Source organism: Pan troglodytes, chromosome 21 (genome assembly GCF_028858775.2).
Source record: "Pan troglodytes isolate AG18354 chromosome 21, NHGRI_mPanTro3-v2.0_pri, whole genome shotgun sequence".
NCBI lineage: Eukaryota > Metazoa > Chordata > Mammalia > Primates > Hominidae > Pan > Pan troglodytes.
This window is the reverse complement of record NC_072419.2, coordinates 59,864,759-59,883,419: the sequence shown is the minus strand read 5'-3', so window position 1 is coordinate 59,883,419 and position 18,661 is coordinate 59,864,759. Positions and strand designations below refer to the sequence as shown.

General features: G+C 43.0%; 1 protein-coding gene across 16 annotated transcripts in view; it reads left to right on the top strand.

Moving 5' to 3' along the window:
- ZNF217 (zinc finger protein 217) overlaps positions 1 to 17,837 on the top strand; it is a 41,550-nt gene extending 23,713 nt beyond the window's left edge. For 10 of the 16 annotated variants that reach the window (XM_063802617.1, XM_063802616.1, XM_063802612.1 and 7 more), the window contains 5 exons: positions 1,717 to 3,424; positions 6,453 to 6,569; positions 7,624 to 9,177; positions 13,052 to 13,184; positions 15,648 to 17,837. In XM_063802617.1, the coding sequence (XP_063658687.1) occupies positions 2,059 to 3,424; positions 6,453 to 6,569; positions 7,624 to 9,177; positions 13,052 to 13,161 (3,147 nt within the window). In that variant the 5' untranslated portion in view covers positions 1,717 to 2,058 and the 3' untranslated portion in view covers positions 13,162 to 13,184; positions 15,648 to 17,837. The remainder of the gene's footprint in view (positions 1 to 1,716; positions 3,425 to 6,452; positions 6,570 to 7,623; positions 9,178 to 13,051; positions 13,185 to 15,647) is intronic. The other 6 variants (XM_009437427.5, XM_063802609.1, XM_016938151.4 and 3 more) reach the window with 1 other exon arrangement.
- The last annotated feature ends 824 nt before the right edge of the window (positions 17,838 to 18,661 follow it).

The following is an 18,661-nucleotide window of genomic DNA, read 5'->3' as shown; positions in this document are numbered from 1 at the left end:
TTCAGTTAAAACCTTGCCTGGGACGCTAGCATTCAGTAAATACTTGTTGAATAAGCAAATGAAACTTAAGCTTCTATGTATAGAAACCTAAGTCACTTCACATTCTGATTAGCAGAGTAATTGAATATTCTTTTCAATGTGTAGCTCTATCCTCAGAACCACAGAATATTGGAACTGTAAAGGCCATCCTATAGTTTAACCAACTGCATTAAATAGATAATAGAAAGATGTGGTATGTGGCAGTGACACCTTGAAGGTTGTGACTAGAACTCGGGTCTCTGGAGTGTTCTATTATATCACACCAAGCTGGTCACCAGCCCATGTGTTGATCCTCCATTGTGATAGCAACAAAGAAAAGACTTCAGGACATTCTTTCCTTTACCCTAATCCTTGATCTGCAGTCTTATTTAGAAAAGCTTAATGTTAAAGATCTAGTTTATTCAAAACTAAAGATAACGAGGAGTATGAGAATTTCTATTTCAGCGTGTAAAGGAGGAGATGTTTCCTTGGCTTCTCTGAGCCTGCAGGCCTTCCTTGCTCTTTAAGGAAGTAGAGAGAGGGAGGAAAGTAAAGTATGCTTTTGTTTTTTAAGGTTACTTTGCTGGGAGTAGTTTGCATGCCTTTTGGTTTTCTTGGGTGGAATTAACTGACTTAAGTTTTAAGTAGTTGGGACTATTTAGAAACAATGCCTATCCAATGTTTGCCATAAAGGCAGAGGGTATTGGCTTTAGAAGTTAATTCTTCTCCAGGAGTGAAAATTAGCTTCTAAACCAGAAGCAGCAGAGCTAAATAAAGTAATTTTCCACCTGGCCAGTGCATGATGTGAAAGGTAGATTAAAAAAATGAGAGGACCCATTTTCTGATGAAAGACTAAGCCATGTTGAAACAGCCCTGTTGAGGATTTTATTTTAAATCTATACATTCACAAAGGAGCTTTGTGTATGTCTTTCCCTATTTGTTGTTTGGACTAGGAAGCCCCACCCAGTGCTTGTTGAAGGCAGAAAGTTGTTGAAAGCAAGCCGGGATTTGAACAGTGGATTGAGGTTTCGAATATCCAGTGAACCAAAATATATCAGGGTTCCCCTGGCCAAGACGAGTGACCATTCTGAGGTGTTAAGTATTTCTTGAATGGGGGATTTTAGGAAAAGTTTCTGTATTTCTGTGCTCATTTTGTTGACCTCTGTATGTGCAAAATCTCTAAGGGGGTGTTTGGGCACTTAGATTTCTTGGATGCAGATTTGTTTGTATATGAAACAAATTTTAAATTGTTTTGTATACACTGGATTTAAAATATTTTAGTTTACTAAAGTGTTCTAATTTTTTCATCTTAATTTTCACAGTTCTTATAGTCTTTAGATTTAGGGAGGCTGTTGATGGCATCCACATGTGCATTTTAGTGGCATTTAAAATGTATTCAGCTGAATTTAACAATTTCTGACCTAAAACTTGACATTTTAGATTTAAGTCGGTAAAGCACTGATTTAAACTGGCTTTTAACTGGATGAAATTCTGATTTAATAAGTGTACTGACTGGATAAAATGCCAGTGATTTAATTAACAAGCACGTTTAACAGGATGCCCTATATATTAGTTAAAAGTGAAGCAATTGAATTAGGTACCTTCTCTGCTGTGTGGAAAAGACCGTATGACTCACCCACACCAGCCTTCTCTTTGCTCTGAGTGTAGCTAACCGTTTCTGTTTTTTTTTTCCTCTAGGGTTTGGAAATCCCTTGTCTCCAGGTTGCTGGGATTGACTTCTTGCTCAATTGAAACACTCATTCAATGGAGACAAAGAGAACTAATGCTTTGTGCTGATTCATATTTGAATCGAGGCATTGGGAAGCCTGTATGCCTTGTTTGTGGAAATAACCAGTGACACCATCACTGAGCTTCCTAAAAGTTCGAAGAAGTTAGAGGACTATACACTTTCTTTTGAACTTTTATAATAAATATTTGCTCTGGTTTTTGGAACCCAGGGCTGTTAGAGGGGTGAGTGACAAGTCTTACAAGTGGCCTTATTCCAACTCCAGAAATTCCCCAACGGAACTTTGAGATTATATGCAATCGAAAGTGACAGGAAACATGCCAACTCAATCCCTCTTAATGTACATGGATGGGCCAGAAGTGATTGGCAGCTCTCTTGGCAGTCCGATGGAGATGGAGGATGCCTTGTCAATGAAAGGGACCGCTGTTGTTCCATTCCGAGCTACACAAGAAAAAAATGTCATCCAAATCGAGGGGTATATGCCCTTGGATTGCATGTTCTGCAGCCAGACCTTCACACATTCAGAAGACCTTAATAAACATGTCTTAATGCAACACCGGCCTACCCTCTGTGAACCAGCAGTTCTTCGGGTTGAAGCAGAGTATCTCAGTCCGCTTGATAAAAGTCAAGTGCGAACAGAACCTCCCAAGGAAAAGAATTGCAAGGAAAATGAATTTAGCTGTGAGGTGTGCGGGCAGACATTTAGAGTCGCTTTTGATGTTGAGATCCACATGAGAACACACAAAGATTCTTTCACTTACGGGTGTAACATGTGCGGAAGAAGATTCAAGGAGCCTTGGTTTCTTAAAAATCACATGCGGACACATAATGGCAAATCGGGGGCCAGAAGCAAACTGCAGCAAGGCTTGGAGAGTAGTCCAGCAACGATCAACGAGGTCGTCCAGGTGCACGCGGCCGAGAGCATCTCCTCTCCTTACAAAATCTGCATGGTTTGTGGCTTCCTATTTCCAAATAAAGAAAGTCTAATTGAGCACCGCAAGGTGCACACCAAAAAAACTGCTTTCGGTACCAGCAGCGCGCAGACAGACTCTCCACAAGGAGGAATGCCGTCCTCGAGGGAAGACTTCCTGCAGTTGTTCAACTTGAGACCAAAATCTCACCCTGAAACGAGGAAGAAGCCTGTCAGATGCATCCCTCAGCTCGATCCGTTCACCACCTTCCAGGCTTGGCAGCTGGCTACCAAAGGAAAAGTTGCCATTTGCCAAGAAGTGAAGGAATCGGGGCAAGAAGGGAGCACCGACAACGACGATTCGAGTTCCGAGAAGGAGCTTGGAGAAACAAATAAGGGCAGTTGTGCAGGCCCCTCGCAAGAGAAAGAGAAGTGCAAACACTCCCAGGGCGAAGCGCCCTCCGTGGACGCGGATCCCAAGTTACCCAGTAGCAAGGAGAAGCCCACGCACTGCTCCGAGTGCGGCAAAGCTTTCAGAACCTACCACCAGCTGGTCTTGCACTCCAGGGTCCACAAGAAGGACCGGAGGGCCGGCGCGGAGTCGCCCACCATGTCTGTGGACGGGAGGCAGCCGGGGACGTGTTCTCCTGACCTCGCCGCCCCTCTGGATGAAAATGGAGCCGTGGATCGAGGGGAAGGTGGTTCTGAAGACGGATCTGAGGATGGGCTTCCCGAAGGAATCCATCTGGGTAAGCTGCCCTGTCTCCGTCCCGTGCTGTTCCGCCTGTGTCTGTCTGTCTGTCTGTCTGTCTCCCCGTCTCCCCCTCTCTATTCCCATCTCCAGACAACGCTGGCCAGGAATGGGGTTTGGAGAGCCAGAGTCACGTCCAGGCTCTTTTTGGTATCACTCTGTATAAGTCATTTAACCTTTCAGGGCCTTAATTTTCTCATTTCTGTAATAACAGGGTTGAGTTAAGAGGTCTCCTTGTTCTGAAAAAATATATATATTTTTTAAACGTGTATCGTTTTGCTCACAAAACACACTTTAAAAAAAAAATAACTTGTGCATCCAGCCCAAATGCACTGCTTCTTAACTGGGGCGATTTTGTTCCCAATCAGTATCTGGCAATGTCTGGAGGCATTTTGGTTGTCATACTGTGTGTGTGGGTGTGCCTGCTGGCATCCAGTGGGCAGAGGCCAGGGACAATGCTCAGCATGGTACAGTGCACAGGACAGCCCCATCAAAGAATTATCTGGTCCCAAATGTCAATAGTTTGAGCATTGAGAGACCCTAGCCTTCACTTAAGTTTTTCTGGCGTTCCTGATCTTTTTCTGTAGTGAATTTCTAGTGGCCATAAAAGGTACTGGGAGTGATGATCAACTAGAGCCAGGAATATTATTTGGGCAGCCGTTTGGTGCTGTCCAAAATGTTGTCCTTTCTGTCTGGCAAGCTAGTATCCATTTATAGGTACCTCAGGAACCCAAATGATTTGTCATAAAATACAAGGAATGTGAGCACACTGAAGACATTTTTAAGAAGGCTCATTTGCTCAGCAGAATTTTCAGTGTACTAATGGCATTTATAGAAAGAGAAGGTGATCACTGAAGGCATGCTCACATAATATTCCTGAGCCCTGGTGGGCGTTATCTAGGGCAAAGGATTCCACCTGTGTTTGGAGTTGCGCCCATCCTCACTGTAGCCAGAGCTTCTCCTATCAGAGTTTAATATTTTGTTTGAATAGAGGATCTTGCTGCTTAAAAACAGTTGAAAAGACCCTGATGGGCAGGCCGTAATTGACAAGCGAATGATGGGAACATGAATCGGTCTTAGGGAAGCATCTGTCAAAGTGGTCCTCGGTTAAAACAAGTGCCTCCTCCTCTCAGTGTCACTTGATTGTGTGCTTGAATTCTTCGGAAAACTGGGTGTATGAGACCCACGATGAATTTGCCAACACGATTGATTGGACTCTTCCTTCACCTGCTCTTCAGCCAGTGCCAGTTCCTTTTCTGATCATGTGATTGGCGTGAGAACTGTAGTCTGTATATCAAATCTTTAGAATGTTTTTGAGTTTCCTGGGACACAGGAAACCCAGCACTTAGCATACTACAAATCTAATGTCTTAATGGCATCATAAAAAGAGGCTTTAAACACAGACTCCAGTTAGCTAAGTGGTTTCTGCTAGTGCCGGTACCGTTGCAGGGGCCCTGTGAGATGCCCCAGTTCCCTGAAAGAAATGAAAAGGCCAGTTACCGGTAGGTGGTGTGGAAAACATGGGCTAGATCATCAGGCAGGACAGAATGCCTGGCTGTGGGTGGGAGCACCCCAGCTTGGCGTTGAGTTCTGGTTCTACCACTGCGTTGTTTTGTGACCAATTATGAGTTGCTTAACCTTTCTTTGCTACTATTTCCCTGTTTGCAAAATGGTTCATTGACCCCTGTCTTCCACCTCCCAAGGACAATTTCAACAGCCTATTTGTAAAAAGATCACAGTCCTTTAAAAAATATAACTGTAAAGTCAGAGGTGATGCTTGAAAGAGCGGGAACCAGGTAGATGTGGAAATGTCATGTCTTTTGTTCTAAAGAAAAGGCATTTCATAGCTTTTTGGATATGACGCAACATACCATAAATCCTGACACATAGTTGGGAGCCGGAAATTGCAACAACGCCCAGTTATAAACCCAGCTAGTTTGGGTATGATTGTAAGAAAAAAAAGCTGGCCATTCTGTATTTGGGGAATTGATTTGCCTAAACTTATATTATCTTAGTAGTCTAGATTTATCATATTGTACTATCATCCTGGCTTTTTTAAGACTTAAGAAGATCAAGGAAATTTTTTTTTCTTTCTTTAGACACTATATAGATAGATCATCAAGGGTGTCTTTGTCTTACAGGTGGATAGTGATATGCTCTACAGTGAGGGGACATTTATTTAAAACTTAAACATTCATGTGTTTTGGGGGTGGTATTTTAACGGCAGCACCTCTGATTGTCTTTTGGAGGGCTGGTGTGTGTTTGAAGTTCTGTCCTCCTTCCAGTGGACTCTAACTTCTACTGATGCACGTGAGACACATTGTCCTATTGTCCTGCAGAAACTAAAGCCAAGCACTGTGTCATTTCGGGACAGGTTTTCATTTGTCAGATCTGTTTCGCCCACATGAGTGTTTGTGGACAATACAGCCTGCTTTCCAAAACTTTGCTAAATTTTGACAAACTTTCCTAGGTGCTTGCCCAATGCCAAACTTTCTTTTCTGTTGAAGATTAAGTTGTGCTTGCTGCCCTCTAGTGGTCAGTTGTTTAATCCTAACCTTAAACGGCTTATTTTTCCCCTGGTGGTTGGGAAGTTGACGTTTTGTAATTGGCTCATTTTTCTAAATTATTCTGAAGAAGATAATTTTTCCCGCCAGTATGTATGTCCACCTTCAGTTTGCCAGATCCTGCCTGCTCAGAGACACTGAGAACCGGAAGCTGCCCGGGCAATTCAGTCTATGAAATGATCTTTCTTGTGATTAAGGCAAACGAAGAACTGAATGTTTAATAGTGTACTCTGCTGTACCCAGAAAAAAACAAAACAAAATCATGTTATAACACTCTAAAACTTCAAACAACCTCAAACAGCATTTGGTGTGTGTCTAGCCGTTTTGTTCTAACCTGATGTTATATAAAAGAATTTTTTCATGCTTTCCAAAAATGTTTATGTCAAGAATATTTAAGTCAGCATGCCTTATTCAGGTACTTCAGCTACCTTCTTATATAAATATTTTTGTTTTTCCTTTAAGATAAAAATGATGATGGAGGAAAAATAAAACATCTTACATCTTCAAGAGAGTGTAGTTATTGTGGAAAGTTTTTCCGTTCAAATTATTACCTCAATATTCATCTCAGAACGCATACAGGTAAAGAACTTTTATTTTTTTAACCATGCATTAGTTAAATTATGTAGTTATCTAATTTTTTTGTTGTTGTTGTTCAGATAACTCTGCCAGATCCTTGGACTAGCTTAAGGATAAATATGTAGCATGTTGATTGCAGTGGTTATTTTTATTCTTTTAGTGCCATTGTAACTTGAGCCATTGTTCTTATTTGCAGTTGATTTCTTTTCTTTCTTTTTTGTTTTTTGAGACGGAGTCTTGCTCTGTCACCTAGGCTGGAGTGCAGTGGTGCAATTTTGGCTCACTGCAGCCTCCACCTCCCTGGTTCAAGCAATACTCCTGCCTCAGCCTCCCCAGTAGTTGGGATTACAGGTGCCTGCCACCACACCCAGCTAATTTCTGTATTTTTAGTAGAGATGGGGTTTCACCATGCTGGCCAGGCTGGTTTCGAACTCCTGACCTCAAGTGATCCGCTCACCTTGGCCTCCCATAGTGTTGGCCTCCCATAGTGCTGGGATTACAGGCGTGAGCCACCGCGCCCGGACAAAGTTCATTTGTTTAGTTTATGACTGCTATATCCTGACTCTTATCTTATTAAAAGCTACAGTATTTTAAAATGCTGCATCTTATGTCTTTATGATTGAGAATGAAATGAGAATCTATTTAGTAGTCTTGAGATTGTGAAAGGAGCTATGACATCATGATGTAGGAGGCTGCGTAGATTTGAAATTTCATCTCTTCCACTTACTATCTGTGCGCCCTTGGGCAAGTTATTTAACCTTTTTGTGCTTTTAGTTTTCTTTGCTGTAAAAGTAGAATAATACATATTTCCCTAGGGCTGTTAGGAAGATTAAATAAGTTAGAAGTGTTGCTGTTAATTTTTCTATTGAAGATAGGCATTCATAATTTCAAATATTCATTACAGTAAGGGTGATAAAGAACTGATGAGAAATCCTATGTGATAGTAGATTGAGAAAGCAAAAGGAGGAAAGAAGGCTGTTTTCTTAATAAATAGTTATTTGATCTATTTCAGTGCTTTTCATACACTTCTATAATAAAGTGCCATTTCTTGCCTTAGGTGAAAAACCATACAAATGTGAATTTTGTGAATATGCTGCAGCCCAGAAGACATCTCTGAGGTATCACTTGGAGAGACATCACAAGGAAAAACAAACCGATGTTGCTGCTGAAGTCAAGAACGATGGTAAAAATCAGGACACTGAAGATGCACTATTAACCGCTGACAGTGCGCAAACCAAAAATTTGAAAAGATTTTTTGATGGTGCCAAAGATGTTACAGGCAGTCCACCTGCAAAGCAGCTTAAGGAGATGCCTTCTGTTTTTCAGAATGTTCTGGGCAGCGCTGTCCTCTCACCAGCACACAAAGATACTCAGGATTTCCATAAAAATGCAGCTGACGACAGTGCTGATAAAGTGAATAAAAACCCTACCCCTGCTTACCTGGACCTGTTAAAAAAGAGATCAGCAGTTGAAACTCAGGCAAATAACCTCATCTGTAGAACCAAGGCGGATGTTACTCCTCCTCCGGATGGCAGTACCACCCATAACCTTGAAGTTAGCCCCAAAGAGAAGCAAACGGAGACTGCAGCTGACTGCAGATACAGGCCAAGTGTGGATTGTCACGAAAAACCTTTAAATTTATCCCTGGGGGCTCTTCACAATTGCCCGGCAATTTCTTTGAGTAAAAGTTTGATTCCAAGTATCACCTGTCCATTTTGTACCTTCAAGACATTTTATCCAGAAGTTTTAATGATGCACCAGAGACTGGAGCATAAATACAATCCTGACGTTCATAAAAACTGTCGAAACAAGTCCTTGCTTAGAAGTCGACGTACCGGATGCCCGCCAGCGTTGCTGGGAAAAGATGTGCCTCCCCTCTCTAGTTTCTGTAAACCCAAGCCCAAGCCTGCTTTCCCGGCGCAGTCCAAATCCCTGCCATCTGCGAAGGGGAAGCAGAGCCCTCCTGGGCCTGGCAAGGCCCCTCTGACTTCAGGGATAGACTCTAGCACTTTAGCCCCAAGTAACCTGAAGTCCCACAGACCACAGCAGAATGTGGGGGTCCAAGGGGCCGCCACCAGGCAACAGCAATCTGAGATGTTTCCTAAAACCAGTGTTTCCCCTGCACCGGATAAGACAAAAAGACCTGAGACAAAATTGAAACCTCTTCCAGTAGCTCCTTCTCAGCCCACCCTCGGCAGCAGTAACATCAATGGTTCCATCGACTACCCCGCCAAGAACGACAGCCCGTGGGCACCTCCGGGAAGAGACTATTTCTGTAATCGGAGTGCCAGCAACACTGCAGCAGAATTTGGTGAGCCCCTTCCAAAAAGACTGAAGTCCAGCGTGGTTGCCCTTGACGTTGACCAGCCCGGGGCCAATTACAGAAGAGGCTATGACCTTCCCAAGTACCATATGGTCAGAGGCATCACATCACTGTTACCACAGGACTGTGTGTATCCGTCGCAGGCGCTGCCTCCCAAACCAAGGTTCCTGAGCTCCAGCGAGGTCGATTCTCCAAATGTGCTGACTGTTCAGAAGCCCTATGGTGGCTCCGGGCCACTTTACACTTGTGTGCCTGCTGGTAGTCCAGCATCCAGCTCGACGTTAGAAGGTATTGCATGAGGGGCGTCGTGTTTAAATGGCTGCCTACAGTGATTAATAGCTAATCCAGGCATTCTCAGTGGAGATGGTACCACTCCCAAGGGTGGGGGGTAGGCAGCCAGAAGTTCTTGGGGGTCACAGAGAGAAGCATTCTTAGATACGGCAGTGGTTTGTGGTCCTCCAAGGCTTACTTAACTCTGTGGGTTTAACTCTTAACCCTGTGTATTTTATTCTTTTGATTTGTTTAGTCTTACTTTATTTTTAGAGAAAGGGTCTTGCTCCGTCATCTAGATTGGAGTGCAGCGGTGTAATCATAGCTTACTGTAGTCTTGAATTCCTGAGTTCAAGAGATCCTTCTGCCTCAGCTTCCCAGGTAGCTGAGACTATATGTGCTGCTACCATGCACAGCTGATTTTTAAATTTTTTTTGTAGAGATGGAGTTGCCCAGGCTGGTCTTGAACTCCTGGCCTGAGGTGATCCTCCTGCGTTGACCTCCCAAGTATCTTAGACTACAGATGCACTCCACCACGCTTGGCTAACTTAAATTTATTTTTTTGTAGAGACAGGGATTTGCTTTGTTGCCCGGGCTGGTCTGAAACCCCTGGCCTCAAGTGATCCTCCTGCCTCAGCCTCCCAGAATGCCAGGATTACAGGCGCGAGCCACCATACCCAGCCTTATTCTTGAGTAATTTTTCTTGTCGATTTTATTTTTCTGTTGTGGGAGTGATCATGGAAACAGTGGGTGAGAACACTGGTCTGTCTAGTCCATTCTTGTCTTGCTGTTGAAATTCCAGATGCAGCCAGTTGAGGCCCCAGCTTGCCTCACTTCATCACAGCCCTTTTTCTTCCTTTGCACATGTATGGTGTGCTCAGTAGTCAGTGCCAATCCACCTGGAGTTGCGGGGGTTTTTTTTTTTCTTTCTTGCTTTTTTTTTTTTTTTTTTTGGGACGGAGTTTTGCTCTTGTTGCCCAGCCTGAGTGCAGTGGCACGATCTCGGCTCACTGAAACCTCCTTCTCCTGGGTTCAAGCAATTCTCCAGCCTCAGCCTCCTGAGTAGCTGGGGTAATAGGCACGTGCCACCACGCCCGGCTAATTCTTGTATTTTTAGTAGAGACAGGGTTTCAGCATGTTGGCCAGGCTGGTCTTGAACTCCTGACCTCAGGTGATGCACTGGCCTCAGCCTCCCAAAATACTGGGATTACGGGTGTGAGCCACCGCGCCCAGCCTAGGGGTTCTTCCTCACGCATTTTACCATTCCCTGCTGGCCTGTAAACTTTTTAAGAGCAGAAACCATGTTTTACATGTACAGCATCGAGTCACATGCTTCCCACACGGGGCAGAATGGGGGGCGCCCAGTAAGGACCACACGTGGACCCTTGACCTGGCAAGAGCGGAAAGCAAAAGAACTTCCGATTAAAGAGTCTTGTGAACCGTTTTGCTGTTAAATGTTGTCAGCCCTCCATATCCTTGGGTTCTGCCTCAGTGGATTCAACCAACTGTGGGACTAAAATATTTGGGGGAAAAATGGATGGTCGCATCTGTACTGAACATCTGCAGATTTCTTTTCCTTGCTGTAATTCCCTAGATAATACAGTATAACAACTATTTACATAGCATTTACTTCATATTAGGTATTATAAATAACGAAGAGATGATTTTTTTTTTTTTTGAGATGGAGTCTTGCTCTGTTGCCCAGGCTGGAGTGCAATGGCGTGATCTCAGCTCACTGCAACCTCCGCCTCCCAGGTCCAAGCAGTTCTCCTACCTCAGCCTCCCGAGTAGTTTGGATGCAGGCACCCACCGCCACGCCAGCCTAATTTTTGTATTTTTAGTAGAGACAGCGTTTCGCCATGTTGGTCAGGCTGGTCTCGAACTCCTGACCTTAGGTGATCCTCCTGTCTTGGCCTCACAAAGTGCTGGGATTACAAGCATGAGCCACCATGCCCAGCAGTGTAGAGATGATTTAAAGTATATGGGAGGTGCTGGATGTGGTGGCTCACATCTGTAATCCCAGTATTTTGGGAGGCTGAAGCGGGCAGCTCGATTGAGGCCAGGAGTTGGAGACCAGACTGGTCAACATGGTGAAACCCCGTCTCTACTAAAAATACAAAAATTGGCTGGGTGTGTTGGTGTGCACCTGTAATCCGAACTGTTTGGGAGGCTTAGGCGTGAGAATCGCTTGAACCGGGGATGCACAGATTGCAGTGAGTAAGTCTAGATTGCACTGTTGCACTCCAGCCTGGGCTAAAGAGCGAGACAATGTCTCAAATAAATAATAAGTAAGTAAAGTATATGGGAGGATGTGAATAGGTTACGCTACGATACTGCAAATGAATAGTACTACAAGGCCGGTTGCGGTGGCTCACGCCTGTAATCCCAGGACTTTGGGAACCAGCCTGACCAACATGGAGAAACCTCGTCTCTGCTAAAAATACAAAATTAGCTGGGTGTGGTGGTGCATGCCTGTAATCCCAGCTACTCCAGAGGCTGAGGCAAGAGAATCACTTGAATCTGGGAGGTGGAGGTTGCGGTGAGCTGAGATTGCGCCATTGCACTCCAGCCTGGGCGACAGAGCGAGACTCCATCTCAAAAAAAAAAAAAAATAGTACTACAAATACTATGAATACTGCAGATACGACACTGTTTTATATTAGAGACCTGAGCATCCATGGATTTTGGTATCTGTTGGCTGGGGTGGTGGCGGGTGGTCCTGGAGCCAGTGCCCTCTGGATACTGAGGGACAACTGTATTAATTTAAAACCAACCTTATTTTCCCCATAGGTAGATTGTTAACCTCATAGATGACTGGGGTTTTCCCCATAGAAATGTGTCCTGGTGGTGTCACTTCGTACAGGTGTCTGGCACATACCTGTATGTGTAAAAAAGTAGCTCAGTGTCCCAGGGACATCTTCTCCTTGGCAAACTCGGTCAAACTGCAGCATCTTCCTTTATCACATAGAAGCTCTACTGGTTTGTGCTCCCCAAAGAAACAGATTCAGTTTTGCACATTTCAGTTTGTGTTAGTTTCAAACTGAGGATTCTGTGTGGTGACAACACTCTGTCAAGAATTGCTTGATGCTGATTGGTTCAGTAGAGATAGCAAATTAAAAAACAATTGCTTTCAGACACTCCAGTAGATTTTATAAAAATTGTGATGAGATAGTAATTTTTACTGCCTTTTGGTTAAAAATCTTCATTCCCCCCCCATGGTGCTTAAAATGGACATGAATCAAAACTTTGTCTTTACTTAAAGGGGGAAAAGGCTCTGTGTGTTGCAAGTCAGATCCTCTTTTTTTTTTTTTCCCCTCCTCTGTGAGACAGGGTCACACTCTGTTGCCCAGGCTGGAGTGCAGTGGGGGCAATCACGGCTCACTGCAGCCTCGACCTCCGGGACTCAAGCAATCCTTCCATCCTTCCGTCTCAGCCTCCCGAGTAGCTGGGACTAAAGGTGCATGTCACCATACCCAGCTAATTTTTTATTTTTAGTAGAGAAGAGGTCTCACCATGTTGCCCATGCTGGCAAATCCCCTTTTAAATGATTTTTAAAAAAACAAAAAACAAAAAACAACACTTTTACATAGTTTGGTTCATGATGCATATACGTTTCAAGTATTTTGTGATGTCATTTTTTTCCGGCTTTTTAATTCTTTCTAGTGACAGCCCAGACAATTTTAATGTTAGTGACATCAACCAAATTCTGTGCTAACAAGTGTCATAAAAACAATTCAGCTGTAACTGAAAACACTTGCATGCGACTGTGTGACTTAGGCGTTGTGATTACATTATCAGTGTCAGAAATTTTGAAAATTGACTTCTAAAAACCTATACACATCTTACCTAATTGTTTGACCTTAACTCTAAATATGTTTTTTTTTTCAATCAGGAAAAAGGCCTGTGTCATATCAACACTTATCTAACAGCATGGCACAAAAGAGAAACTATGAGAATTTTATTGGGAATGCACATTATCGACCAAATGACAAAAAAACTTGATTCACTAATTAGGGGGAAAAAAGGTGAGCATATGTTTCAATTAAAAACACTGGATTGGCTGAGTGCGGTGGCCATTTGGGAGGTCAGGGCGGGCGGATCACCTGAGATCGAGCATTTGAGACCAGCTTGGCCAACATGGTGAAACCCCTGTCTGTACTAAAAATACACAAATTTAGCTGGGCGTGGTGGCGGGTGCCTGTAGTCCCAGCTACTTAGGAGGCTGAGGCAGGAAAATCACTTGAACAACCCAGGAGGCGGAGGTTGCAGTGAGCAGATTGTGCCACTGCAGTCCAGCCTGGGTGACAGAGCGAGACTCAGTCTAAAAAAAAGCGGGGGGGGGGGGGGGGGGCGGGGATTGATTTTACTTGATCGGAAATAAACCATTAAGTTGTCTAATATAATGTAACAAAATTGCTTTTAAGTTGGATTTTGATTTTTTAGATGTTTTAAAATTAGAGTCCTCAGGATCTTTGGATATTAGTGAAGATAATAGGAAAAACAGTCATAGTGACTGGAATTTACTGAGCATTTACTTTGTGCTAGGCATTGAATGAAGTGTTTTATTATCAGGATCTCATTTAATTCTGTTGCAGCAGAGGGCTTAGGTAAGGGATGAGCAAACTAGCTTTTCATGCATCATCATCAATAAAGTTTTATTGGAACATGACCATGCCCATCTGTTACATATTGTCTGTGGCTACCTCCTTGCTGCAGCAGCAATGTCGGGCAGTTGTGACAGACCACGTGGCCTGCACAGCGGAAACTATTTACCGTCTGGCCCTTTACAGAAAAAGTTTGTGACCCAGCATTAGGAGGTATTGTGCATGCTTTTCACATAAGACCGAGGCATGGATTATGCAGTTTGCTCAAAGCCCCGCTCTGCCTGTGAGAGGCAGGAGCCTGGTTTTTGTCCTAGGTCTGCAAAGATCCAGGCTCTATGCCCAACGTTCTAGTTTAAGAACTTGTTCAAAGACTTGGCAAGTAGTTATCTGCCAAGATAAGTACTTATCTGCCAAGGAGGGGAACTGGGACAGGAGGAAGTATGTGAGCATGTGGTTCACGTGTTAAAGGCCTCACTGTAGTGCACCGCCGCCCCGTAAGGCTCAAGTAGTAGTATCAGAATTAGGCATGTTGGTTTTGTTAGTTTATATTTAGTTAATTAGTTTGGGCAGAAGGTGTGATGTCTGTGTACAGGTTATACTATGACTCACTCAACAATAAGATTAAGTGGAAAGCTTGGGGCTCACAGGCAGATTTAGTTCTTCCTCAGGTAACTCTTGTCCCGTAAAACCGTCACTGTATATTCGTTGAGCAGCCTCTTCACCAAGTGCCTGCTGGCTGCTAGGATACGAAGGTGAAAAGATGCTCGTGGTCCAGGACAGAATTTCTCTGTCATATTTTCATTGGGACTCATATGGGAACTGAGATGACGTTCTCCCTGGGCAGCGTGAGCCTTGTGTGGTTCTGCAGTCTTTTCTCCTGCTTAGGATAATAGATGAAGAACACGAGGGAGTAAAGCTTTGTCATCACAGGAATAAGATTCAGTCCACTCTATATTAAAACATAAAAATAATTTATGAATTATGAGGAGCAGATTTTAGTAACAGGTTACTTGAAGCATCCATTACAACTGATCAGTAGTAGCAAACAGCCATGCTCCTGTATCTGGAGCTGGTGTCTCTCTGGGAGCTCTGAGCTTCTCTGCTTGTGTTTCCTTCACCTGGAGAACATCCTGCCTTCTCTGTCTTTGCTTTCCAGCCTCTTCTTTCTCATCCTTAGGACCAGCTCACATATTAGTTTTGTTTGTCTGAGACAGGGTCTGGACTGCAGTGGCGCGATCTTGGCTCACTGCAGCCTCAAACTCCTGGGCTCAAGCAGTCCTCCCACCACAGCCTCCTGAGTAGCTGGGATTTTCTTGTGCATGGCAACTGCCTTTTACTGAATTCTGATTCTTGGTTAAGTCATCTCAGTTAAATTACTAAAAGTAGCTCCAAAGTTCGCAGCATTATCTAGTTAGTCATTCTCCTAATACTTTCATAGCAAAAGTTGAACTTAAATAGAACCCAGGGCTGGGCGCAGTGGCTCATGCCTGTAATCGCAGCACTTTGGGAGGCCAAGGCGGGCGGATCACTTGAAGTCAGGAGTTCAAGACCAGCCTGGCCAACATGGTGAAACCTTTCTCTACTAAAAATACAAAAAAATTAGCCGGGCGTGGTGGTGCATGCCTGTAGTCCCAGCTACTTGGGAGGCTGAGGCAGGAGAATCGCTTGAACCTGGGAGGTAGAGGTTGCAGTGAGCCAAGATCGTGCCGCTGCACTCTAGCCTGGGCGACAGAGTGAGACTGTCTCAAAAACAACAACAACAAATAGAACCCATTGCATTTCTAGGTCAGTTTGGTTCTATGTATTACGCTTTTTTAAAGAAAGAATTTTCTAAACTGTATTCAGTTTTGATCTTAATCATTTAAAAAATGTTTTTTTCCTTAGGTCTTGGTGGATGTCAGTGCTTACTCCCCATGAAATTAAGTTTTACTTCATCCTTTGAGAAGCGAATGGTGAAAGCTACTGAAATAAGCTGTGATTGTACTGTACATAAAACATATGAGGAATCTGCAAGGAACACTACAGTTTTGTAAAGTTGTTCTGTTAACTTTTGTACCAAATAGCAATACAAACTAGTTGGAACAGTTGGAACCTACATACATGGGGACTGGAAACCTCTATTTTGTCCCTGAATAATATTTTTCTTAGAATTGACCAAATAAGAAGTGGAATTTTTGCATACTTGAGCGCTGCTGAAAAGAAATCATTTGGGTTGGGTGGGGCGGGATGGGGAAAAGTATATAATGCTTGCACCTCAGGTAAAAATCTGTAAATATCTAAGTTGTAAACCTGCTTGTTCAAATACTGTGTGTATTCCTTTTTTCTAATGCAGCTCATCACTTGGAGCAGTTTCTGCTATTGTGCTCTTTCATTTAAAATGTATGTTTTTTTTTTTTAAACTGTCAATGATTTTGTATTATGTTGAATCCACCCAAATCTATTGTTGTCTTAAAATTGTTAATGGAAGTATTGACTCTCTATGATATGTGCTGCAGATATCGAGGTCAGCCATTCGGAAGTTGGCAGCATTTTATTGCAACTTTGAGCATCTCAGCTGGGGAAGGCACCTTCTTCCTCGCCTCTCCAGGTTGTCCTGGAACCTCCAGGATCCTTGACTGAGGGGGTTGGGATGGCTTGTAGGATTTTTAAGAGAGTGTGTCTACAGACAAGCATTTTCTCTGTAGAGCAGCCACACGTTGTGTAAACATAAACTGCATGTGCAGTTATTTAAATTTGTTTCTATCAAATTAATCATTTTTGTTGGAAGATTCAGTGGCGGGGGGGTTTTGCCTAAATTAGTATATAAAAACAAACATGCTAAATTATATCTGTGAATTGCAGGTATTGGGGAACAGTTTTAAGGGAAATTTTGGGGGGAACATTTTAGGTTTGTATTTGGTAGTCTTAATGTATCTGGCATTTGGGTGAACTGTGGACATACTAGAGTTGATTATAGACACATTGATTTTGAATAAGGAACTGCTGGCCGAGCCCGCTGGGAGTCTAGAAAGAGAAAATCTGTTTCTAGACCTCAGTTATTTTCCCATTTTTGGTGGTTTTGAAGCAGTAACATTTTTCTCAGTGCACATGCAATTTGGGTTTTAGAGAAGATGGCCACCAGCTGGCTTCCTGGATATTTTAAACTTTTGTTCTTTAATATGCTGTCCATGGCTGAGTTTATTAGTACATGGGCTTAGTGACCACAAAATAGTTTATTAAGAAACTTTCAAAAATAAATTTGCACTGTTCATTTTTCTGGCCTCGCTGTTCTCCATAGAGCAAGGGTAATCCTAGAAGATTTTTTGTTTTTTTTAAATTATGCAACGTAAGATGTCCTCCTTGATAGAAGTCTTAGCTCCTGTGTTACAAGGGAGAACTCATTTGAGATCAGTCTGCTGGCATTGCAATGAAGTGCTTTGTATCAGGAAAGTGTACACTATTGACCTTTTTTCCTGTTCACAAGCTGAGCCATATGTACATAATCTAGATTTTGTTTTCATAGTTTTGCACTTTTATAGCCTATTTTTGAAGATTAACACATTTGCAAGATGATTGACTCAATCTTTGCCTAATCCAATGAGTGTTACAGAGAGCTTGCTGTGACTAGAACCATAAATCTTAAAGGGGGTATGTGATAATAGAGGGCTGGAATTTAAACCTGTATTTAAAAAAAAGAATCACCAAATCTATTTGAAAACAAGTCGATTTGTATTATGCTGGAATTTTTTGGGCTTTCAGATTTCTCTTTTTAACCACATTTCTGAATGTATAAAGATACCAATTATTTTCCTACAGCCCTTTGTACTTCAAAATATGTTTTTGTGTCCATCAGTATTAACTATTGGTATACTACTGGTTTTATATTTTTTTTCTTTGAGACAACAGTACATATAATAGAGGTACAATTCGTTGGATTTTTGTTTATGTATTTATTTCATTCCAGTTTGATTTATTTTAATTGTTGATACTTAAGTTGTCGAACAGTAGACATTACTTGTTTTATTTATGATATATTTCAGCTTAAAGTTATGTTATTATATGTGGAAGTGTAAATATAGATTTGGTGTTTTGCAATCTTGAGTTGTAGTGTTTATTGTGTTTCTGGTTTCTGATTTTGTTTTATTTAACTTTTTAGTTTTCTTTCTTTTTTTTTTTTTTTTGAGATGTGCTCCTGCTCTGTCACTCAGGCTGGAGTGCAGTGGTGCAATCACAGCTCACTGCAGCCTTGAACCCCTGGGCTCAACTGATCCTCCAGCTCTCGGCCTCCCGAGTATCGAGCCATCATGCCTGGCTTATAAACACAATTTTAAGGCCAGCACGTGGCTCACGCCTGTAATCCCAGCCCTTTGGAAGGCCAAGGCGGGTGGATCACTTGAAACCAAGAGTTTGAGACCAGCCTGGCCAACATGGCGAAACCCCGTCTTTACTAAAAATACAAAAATTAGCTGAGTGTGGTGGTGCACACCTGTGGTCCCAGCTACTCAAGAGGCTAAGGCATGAGAAATCACTTGAACCCGGGAGGCAAAGGTTGCAGTGAGCTGAGATTGCGCCAGTGCACTCCAGCATGGGCAACAGAGCGAGACTCCATCTCAAAAACACAAACAAAAAAAAACCCCACACTTTTTTTCTTTTTTCTTTTTTCTTTTTTTTTTTTTTGAGATAGGGTCTTGCTCTGTCGCCCAGGCTGGACTGCACTGGCGCAATCTCGCCTCGCTGCAACCTCCGCCTCCTGGATTCAAGAGATTCTCCTGCCGCAGCTTCCCAAGTATCTGGGATTACAGGCGTGTGCCACCATGCCTCGCTAATTTTGGTATTTTTAGTAGAGACAGGGTTTCACCATGTTGGTCAGGCTGGTCTTGAACTCCTGACCTCAAGTGATCCGCCTGCCTCGGCCCCCT